This window comes from Penaeus vannamei, chromosome 35, assembly GCF_042767895.1.
Source record: "Penaeus vannamei isolate JL-2024 chromosome 35, ASM4276789v1, whole genome shotgun sequence".
NCBI lineage: Eukaryota > Metazoa > Arthropoda > Malacostraca > Decapoda > Penaeidae > Penaeus > Penaeus vannamei.
The window spans coordinates 21,028,285-21,038,284 of record NC_091583.1 but is presented as its reverse complement, the minus strand read 5'-3'; the positions used below and the strand labels follow the sequence as shown (position 1 = coordinate 21,038,284).

The 10,000-nt window shown below is 35.8% G+C and overlaps 2 protein-coding genes across 5 annotated transcripts in view; one reads left to right on the top strand and one right to left on the bottom strand.

The window, feature by feature from the left end:
- Window positions 1-4,528, top strand: part of LOC113819804 (uncharacterized) — a 40,567-nt gene extending 36,039 nt beyond the window's left edge. For all 4 annotated transcript variants that reach the window (XM_070114222.1, XM_070114221.1, XM_070114223.1 and 1 more), the window contains 6 exons: window positions 686-831; window positions 1,157-1,227; window positions 1,601-1,846; window positions 2,196-2,372; window positions 2,728-2,966; window positions 3,392-4,528. In XM_070114222.1, coding sequence (XP_069970323.1) covers window positions 686-831; window positions 1,157-1,227; window positions 1,601-1,846; window positions 2,196-2,372; window positions 2,728-2,966; window positions 3,392-3,576 — 1,064 coding nt within the window. In that variant the 3' untranslated portion in view covers window positions 3,577-4,528. The remainder of the gene's footprint in view (window positions 1-685; window positions 832-1,156; window positions 1,228-1,600; window positions 1,847-2,195; window positions 2,373-2,727; window positions 2,967-3,391) is intronic.
- Window positions 1-10,000, bottom strand: part of LOC113813562 (uncharacterized) — a 185,974-nt gene that overhangs the window by 133,391 nt on the left and 42,583 nt on the right. The window lies entirely within an intron of this gene.

Here is a 10,000-nt window from a genome sequence, read left to right as displayed (position 1 = left end):
ATATGTATTTCGATTTTAACTCGAAAATATGTACGTAGATATACGAAAAAAAATTGTAATCAATAGACATTAAACCCTCCTCATAACCATATGATTTAAAAAAATAACGGTTTCATTCGTTCGCGGAGAACTCTTGCTCAACCTTGCTTGGACAAAGTTTATCCTCGTTTCAGTTCTTGACCAGCTGTACAGAGGGAAGGATCGAGACGGTATTTTACACTGGAATTGTGTACCTGAAGCGCCACGTGCTATTTATTTATTTATTGAATTATGTATTTATTTATGTATTTTCATTAATTCATTTATTAAATTATGTATTTATTTATGTATTTTAATAAATTTATTTATGTATTTTAATTTATTTATTTATGTATTTTGATTTATTTATTTATGTATTTTAATGTATTTATTTGTGTATTTTAATTTATTTATTTATGTATTTTGATTAATTAATATGTGTATTTTTATTAATTTATTTATATATTTTAATTAATTTATTCATGTATTTTAATTAATTTTTATATTTTAATTAATCTATTCATGTATTTCAATTAATTTATATATTTTAATTAATTTATATATTTACGTATTTACTCCTGCATTCATTTATTCATCTATTTATTGATACAATCATTTATATATTTATGAATTTAACTATTAATTTATTCTTTTTTTACACTTCTAGATTACATAGACTATGTCCCTGGATCGAAGTCTCGCCAGATGGTGTACATTCTCACCTGTCGAATCCCGAAGAAATACTCTCACCTTAAACCCTTGGCCGTGTCTCTGGTTCGTCGGCCGTGCGAGAGAGCGCTAACTTTGCTGCAGGTAATTGCTCTTTTTTTCGTTCATTCTAATTCGTAATTTTAAGAGATTGGTTTTCTTGTTCATTCTGATTCGTAATTCTAAAAAAATGGTTTTCTTGTTAAATGGTTAATTAATGATTCGGTTTATGGAATGCTATTTCCGCTAATAGTTGACTGTTGTAATTTTAGCGTCGAATTACTTTTCTGTTCTTCTGGCATGTCTGATTCGAAATTCGGATAGACTGTTTTTCTTGTTAATAGGTTGATTAATGAGTCGGTTTATGGACTGCTATTTCCGCTAATAATTGCGTATTGTAATTTTAGCGTGTTGGGATATAATATTGCAGGTTGTAGGATCCATGGAACGTAACGCTTCGACTGCCTTCGCTGAGGGAGGCTTAAACCCAAGAAGCATTAGGTTTGTTTCTCTCTCTTTCTCTCTCCACCCCCTCTCTCTCTGTCTCTCTGTCTCTCTCTCTCTTTCTCTCTCTTTCTCTCTCTCTCTCTCTCTCTCTCTCTCTCTCTCTCTCTCTCTCTCTCTCTCTCTCTCTCTCTCTCTCTCTCTCTCTCTCTCTCTCTCTCTCTCTCTCTCTCTGTTTCCCTCTGTATTTTTTTTTTTTTTTTTTGTGTGTGTGTGTGCCTTACTTTCATTTCATGTTATTGTTCCACGTGTGTATATATATGTACTTAAACGTTTAAATATGCACACATAAATACACAACAAAATTTAATTAATCTACACATTTGTTCTGAATAGAAAAAACATCATAATAGAAGTACCCCTTCATTAGACCACCTCAATGGAACGTGGCGGTGTGTGGACCGGCCCTCTTCTACTACCACCAGGACATCTCGGTTCGTCTGGTCGAGTGGCTGGAGCTGCTTCGGGCTTCGGGCTTCGCAAAGGTCTTCTTGTCCGAGACCGACGTCCATCCCAACATACAGAAGGTCCTCCAGTACTACGTGCAGGAGGGCTTTGTCAGCGTGACGAAATTCACGTATCCGGAGCCCTATGTGAACGAACCCAACACCCGCAGGTCAGTGAATTAATGTTGTTTGTTATATACAGTTTGGTGAATCATGCTAGCGTTTATAACTTTGTCTAGTCATTTAGCCAAGCAGTTTTCTTCCTGCTGCAGGAAGACTAACTGGAGTTCTTTGTCATAAACAGAGCTATAGACATCACCAAACGCTAAAATTAGAATGCATAAATGTAGACATATCGCAAGGTGTAGAAGCCTGTTCCTCCCATTAGGGGCTGTGTGGTCACCAGAAAGACAGAGATTTAAAGAAACATACGACAGAAAGGAGATAAGCCATGTTTCAAATTATATCCTAGCAATGAATTTTGAGTTTAATCAAACTGATACGCATTTTTTTTTCAAGGTTATGGACCCTGTTGAAGCAAAGGGAGATGTTTAGCATGGAAAATATGTACTTCACTGACTGCGCCCTTCGCCACATGCACGAGTACCGCTTCATCTCCCACTTTGACCCCGACGAAATGCCTGTCTTACTCAACCACGAGACTTTCCCTCGTTGGGTCGCCGATTGGACATACAGGTATCCGATTTTACTTTTTATCAGTAATCATCTGTGACATTGTTAACTTGGGATATGATCAAGATTTTTGTATCGAGGTAAAGTAGCGCTTCGTATCCAGTGGGAAACTTCCCTAAACTGGATCTAAAATACCCTTTACAATCTAAAATTCTAGCTGATTAATAACTACTTTGATCAATTAAGATATAGCCTTGTAAGCTGCTCTTTGGTATGTACTCATAGGGTATAAATAAGCCCATTGAAAAAAAAAAGTTATGAAACTACGCGGTGAATAACTACATTAGATAGAAATACAATTAAAAACGGACCACATATGATAGTGTCCCAATCCGATCAGTACGCATTTTCTCCCCAGGCATGAGGTCACAGCGGGGAAGAAGAATGACCCCTGGAAATCGCTTCACCTGGCTTGGTACTATCACAACGACGATTTGGAAACCCCGAGCGCGTCCCTTCCAAAATACATGTGGATGTTACGTCATTCTCGACGATCCCTGAAGAAGTTTGCAGTAAATTACGGAACATCTAAGCCCGTGTTCAACATGGATGTGGCCTTGGGAGTCAATTCTCATATGCTGATGGCCTGTAGCTTTGGTAAGACTGTGGCTTACATACGTTTCACATTCGCCATTTAAATTATACATCTCACATTTAAAGGAAATCAAATTCTCATGTCAACTTTTTCCCTGTATATGTGTATATATGTATATCAACGATGTTAAATAAGAAAACACCGATGTTCATTTGTCTTCACTTTTTATACATTTACGTTTGAGTTTCAAACTTCCCTTTTTCACATATCCCTGAAAACGTTTGTCTATTCTTTTTTCATTCATTTTTAGCCAGTGTATTCCCTATCCAAATCTTGATCCCCTATAGATTTCTTAAGAACAGCGTTGTTATTTATGTGTATATGTGTATTATCAACATGGTCCCTAGATGACATATTTAAATACGTGACAACAGTAGAAATCAAGGATAAATCCATCCCTGTGCGCTAATCCCTTTACTACGAACAGGTAACTGCCATGGAAAGAGCTACGTAATCCCGCGAAGGGAAGCTTATGTAGCTCACTTCAAGCAGACATGCGGTGACTATTGCAAGCGAGCCAACGCAACAAGGGAAGAACCAGCTCTTCTAAGGCATGAGGCAAAGGTCATCCCTGCAGTGACGAGAGTGTTGCAAAAACTCCAGTTGATTTGATATCTGGTTGAATTTACAATTTTATAATAATGTATGTGATATCTATACATATATATATCTGTATGTAAATGTGTGTGAGTGTGTGTGTGTGTGTGTGTGTGTGTGTGTGTGTGTGTGTGTGTGTGTGTGTGTGTGTGTGTGTGTGTGTGTGTGTGTGTGTGTGTGTGTGTGTGTGTGTGTGTGTATATATATATATATATATATATGTGTGTGTGTGTGTGTGTGTGTGTGTGTGTGTGTGTGTGTGTGTGTGTGTGTGTGTAAGTGAACGGGTCGAGGCAAATCGTACCAGGGCCGCAAAGCAAGGAGGAAGGAAAGAAAGTGATAATATGATGGAAAAGAAAGGGTAAGGGAAGTGATGGTGATGAGGTAATGTTGATGATGATATCAATAATCCTCATACCAATACCAGTGTATGAGAGGAAGTAATGATCGTAATTGTAATAAAGGTAGCCTTGATAATAACAATGTTGGTAATAGTAATGATGTTACTGCAATAACGTTCGTAGCATTACTCTTACTATTAACAACAATATTAGTAATGATAACGATTGTTATGCTAATGATCATGATAAGAAAATAATCTTAGCAATGTTAATGATAATAGTAATAAAAATCCCGATAATCATAAAGTACTAACAGTAATTTTCATTATTATCATCTTGTCCATAATACTACTTAATGAAAAGGTTGATAATAGAGTGAATGTAAATAAAATAAAGTTATAAAATGCACATGGTGACGGTTCTCTCGTGTGTAATGAATGAATTATGCTGTAATATGATATCAGTTATAGATCCAGGTCCTCATGGTAAGGAAGAAAAAATTACCAGAAAATATATGGATATAGTTTCAGCCCATTTGTTATATTATCTCTTGACCGTATCAGTTGTAATATCAAGTTTATGGTAACGAACTCTTTATTTTCTGAATAAAAAATGATTTCATAATATATATTGGTTTTTGTTTTCCCTCTTTACCTCTTCTATTTGTGCAGTGCTATATTTTATCAGTAGAATGTATCCTCTTGATTATTATCAACTCTTGATTATAATTAACTCAGGTGCTTAAACTCGGTTATTGTGGGGGGGGGGGTCCTGCTAATGGGGGATAAGGCACCGGTATACCAACGTGTCATAAAAGTAAAGGCAACAGCCGAGAAACTTATTTATATTTATTATCTTTTTAGTGTCTCACGATGAGTTTGACCAATAACTAAAGCTAATATGACATCTGGCTGTAAAGTGTTGCCAGAGAGCAAAGTCGACTTGTAAGGACAGTGTGAGAATCTTTGATGATGTCTCAGAAGTGCCCCATCTTTCCATGACTTTCCAGAGAGGGTTTGTAACTCCTTCCACAGTTTTCTTTGGACATTTGATCCTTATTTACGATACATAAAATCCCATTGCGGCATGTACAATGACTGTAATTTATGACTGATGTTGTCAAGCATAAATTTGATTAAGGAATGACTTGTGAGTGTGTTTTATTGACACCAGTGACGAGTTGCTTATTATGGATAATTAGGTATCAATCTAAGCTATGTAATTCTTCAACTTTGCATTCAGTTACCTCAATCTTCCGAAGTTTATATTGACTTCTTTCTGAAAACTTTCTCAGAATATAAACAAAAAAAATCTAAAGCAGACTTTTAAGTCTTTAAAACAAATACTATATTTACTTGATTTTCCAGACTTGAAAGCAAAATTCCATGATATTCCAAGTCTTGAAAATCCAATTTCCATGATTTTCCATGATTCTCCATGACTTGAGTGAACCCTGCCGGTCCAATAGCATAACCTGAAACTCGCCTTCTCACTGCATCCGAATTTCAGCGTGCAACGAAGTGCAATAACATTATAGGAATCTTGGCCGCAAATTACAATGCATGTAGATAACAGCAAAATACAATAACAAAAATTTATACGTAGGTACGTTCGCCTTCTTTTTTCTTTCTGGTGAAAATCATTTGCAGATTCCACAAACACTCGATAAACTAGAAAAATGAATTACAAGTGTATTGAGAAGTATTAATCTTTCTCCAAAATACGTTTAAGTTAGAGAATGCAATAACCAATACATTTTGTGAACAAAAAAAAAAAGAAAATATCATATGATCTATTTAATATCTGAAATAACCACTGAAGTTGAAACAGCTGCTCCGCTCTGTAGGTTGTTCAGAGATATCAAAATACACTCAAAGACCTATTTGTAAGCTCATGAGGCATGATTTTGAAAAAATTGTGTCTTTGCAGCCCGCAATTTTTCCTCCATCATAATCATACGTCTTACCTGCATCTTCATCATTGTGTTTACATGTCTGTGTTTGTCTACCTGTTGTGGTGTGTTTAGTTTTGCAAGAGTTCTTGCTGATAAAGGAGACAGGGATAATAGGCTCTGGCATATCAACTGTTTATCCCCTCGACTTGCAGCTGTTTCTTTTCCTTGCTTGGCTATTCACACCCTCACTAGCAAGGCCGGATTTAAGCGGATTTGACCGATTTGATCAAATTGGGCCCCGCACCTAAAGGAGTTCCGCGCCATATAAGTAAAACAATAAAACTTTTCGTATTGCATAACAACGTGTAATCCGTTTTCTATGACCGGCCAAATGTATGCCCTAGCGGCGATGTTTGTAACCCCTCAAGGCTTGGCAACAATAAAGTGCAGACATAGAAGAGACTCTCTCTACAAACCCTACAATAAACGGGTTTATCCAAGCCTTCGTGATGCCAACATTGGCGAACGAGGATGGCAGATAACGAAGCGCATATCCTATGATTTCAGGTGAGATATGAAGTGATATTATACTGTTTGGGAGATAGATGAGAACATCCCCAACAGTTTGTTGGGAATTAACTGGTATGCGAGTTTCGTGTGCTGCGTGTATGTGTTGCTTAAGGTATTCGTGTTTGTTAATGTCCTTAAGGATGTTTGTGATCTTGTACATGACTGTAAATCTGTGCTTGTCTTCGTGTCTCGAGCAGGTTCATGTTTATCTGTTGTATGGGTTGTAATAACAGGTACACGCGTGTATTTGTGTATAATAAACCTGACAGCCTTAGTGTTGACTTGTACAAGTTTCTTAATGTTGAGCTTGGAGTCCCTTACAGCCGTACAGTACTCCGAGTGTCATAAGCTATGTGTTTCATGTCTGGTGTACATTTGTGTAGGTTCCTCCTCAGAAACCCCGTGTCTCGAATTTACTGTTATGTGAGTTTCTTGTATGTGCTGCGTAAGCTATTCGTGCTTGTTAATGTCCCTAAGGTTGTTTGTGATGTTGTACATGATTATAAGTCCGCTCCTGCACATGCGCCTTAACACCCTTGCCTAACGGACTCATCTGCAGGAATATCTTTCTCAACCAGTCTCCTGGCAGAACCGAAGGGCGATACAACTGCAAGAAAAGTAACGTCTGTCAATCATTAGTCGAAAAAAGGTATAATGTTCTGCTATCCGCTATTGGGTAAGATGTTTGACGTGTTTCGTTCTGAAAGTCAGATTATATGTTTAGAAAAAATAGAATGTGCTTTGGCCATCCACGTGTGATTCGCATTTGCTCGTTCCCAGTTAATGATGATTAGCCCTTGACAGATACATGTGTCTTAGTGAGATTCAGTGAGTGTGTGTGTGCCTGCGTGGGTGTGTGTGCGCGCGTGTGTGCGTGTGTGTATGTGTGTGAAATAATTTCTACGGTATGGAATGGCATAATCTATGTCACTAGTCACTGAGAGTCTCCGAGGACCAATTTTCCCTTTTGCTCAGCCTTCCTGGACAACATTCTCCTCCCCGGCAAGCCACTGTGCTGAATACGAGGCAAGAGATCACTTGCGCGGATCCACCAGGCGTGTCAAGATAAAAAATGAAATCATAAGCATAAAGGAACACGTGCGACAGCTAATGTGACTATTAGCTTCCACCTGAAAAGCTTTTTCTATTTGATTTTCCTTTTTTCTAACAGATACACGCCCCTCCCTGCAGCAAAGTCATACAGCCAGTCCCTGGTGTTCCATTTGGCTCTACGGATCCAGATCATTGATCAGAATACAAAATTCAATTTGGTTTTGAAAGATTCCTTTGTTATATATCCTGTGCATGCACATGATTAGGCATAGGATTTAAGCCCATTAAATACGAGAGTCATTACTGACTATTATATTTATTATATTATAATATAGGATTTATTATTTTATAGGATTTATTATATTATATTATAGGATTTAAGCCCAATAAATAAGAGATAGTCACTCTTGACTATTGTTTTGACTATTATATATATTATATTATATATATTATGTTATGTTATATATTATATTTATTATATTATATTATATTTATATTATATTTATTATATATTACATTTATTATATTATATTATATTTATTATATTATATTAAGTATATCATATTACATTTGTTATATTATATTTATTATATCATATTATATTTATTATATTGACATATATTGACTATTATTAATAATATTGACGTATTACAGCGCACGTGACCATTTATTTCATAGCTAAACGCTAAATACAAGTGAAGTATACTGTGCTGATTTCTCGGACAAGTCAGATGGCGTTTTACACTAGAATGGTAGATCACACACGTCGATATAGATCAGCATAAATATATCCATTCTTTTAGTTAACGTGAACTGTGGACGTAGATCTAAATGTCTCCAAATGTTATTCATTCTATCTCGTCTTATTTCAAAGAATAAGTGTCACCTTGAACTCTTTTCTTATCTTGTTCTTATATAGTCTTACATAATCTCATATATACGACCGGTTTGTTAAAATTATGCCAAGGCCAGACCTAAAAGACCTTCAGTACACAGACATGCACACACACAGAAATAAATGCATATCTGTCAGTCTAGACATGTATATCTACCGTGCAAATAGAAAAATAGATTTATATATTTTTGATAGATTGATAGATATGCATTTATTTCTGTGTATATAGATGCCTGTTTATAAGAATATCCATTGGGTCGGGCCTGGCACAATTTTAACAAACCGGCCGATAGTCCTTTGGTCGTTGGTCGTGCGGAGGGAACGCTTATACTCCGTGACAGATAATTCCTATTCTGTCTGTGCGTATTATTCGAAATTCAGATGGCTTGTTGTTCATCCAGAATAGACATTAATGAATCAAGTTATGTATTGTTCTTGCCATTCATCAGTAATATTATCAAAGATATGGTGATATTACTGTGTTGTAATATAATATATTTGTTTCTTTGCCTTGCATTTCATTTCATTCCTTCTACCCATGAATGCACACACACGTTCAAAAATACCAACCAAAACAGTGCATTGTATATTGCATGTACGAGTTTCTCATGAATAGAAAAAAATATATCGTAAGGATCACGAACGTCATGCTTTTCGAGAGCGAGAGTGCAAGACCAAGAAGGCTAACCTTAAGTGAACCAATCAAGCACCACAGGTCAGCGCCCTCGACAGACTTGTGGAACAGCTGCTCCCTGCGTGTCTATTTACTGACTTGTGTAATTGTCCAAGACCATCGTTTCATCATACCATAAATATATATGGGCATATATGTATATATATATATATATATATATATATATATATATATATATATATATATATATATATATATATATATATATATATATATATATTATATATATATGAATGTGTGTGTATGTATTTATTATGTATGTATGTATGCCTTATATATGTATATATATAAATATATATATATGTGTGTGTGTGTGTGTGAAACGTGTGAATGAGGTTAACATCAAAGAGATAAAAGGATTGAACATTGCTGAAGTGATACGACACACGAATGACGGTGACTTGAAACTAGTTTTCCAGAGATGCCACGAAACATCGGCGAAGTGGCCAATGAGAATGATGATTAAACGCACGCACACGCACACGTGTGTGCGTGTGTGTGTGTGTGCATGTGTGTCATATTCATATATTCGTAAAAAGTCTATTGAAGAATCTTTTTTTCTTTCTTTTTCAATTCACTCTGTAAAAAAACTGTTTTATCTCACTCATAGCAATACGTTCACCTAAAAAATGTTACAAATAAGCACTTAAGATGATAACACAACATACTTCTATATACATTACATACGTTTCTATTGTGTCTAGTTTTAACATCAGTTCGTTGTAAATCTAGAATCAAATTAACGAAGGATGTAATTAATTGGTAGATGGTCTGTAGCTGGGATGAACCAAATTCATGTTAACAAATGTAGAAAAGGTTTGAATGAGAATGAATATCTTCACAATACAAAAAATGTATTTAAACGGTTTCGAAACTTATGAATGAGGATGCATATCTTCGCAATACAAGAGATGTATTCGACCGGTTTCGAAATGTATTTGACCGGTTTCGAAATGTATTAAGGAAAATTAATATCTTCACAATACAAGATA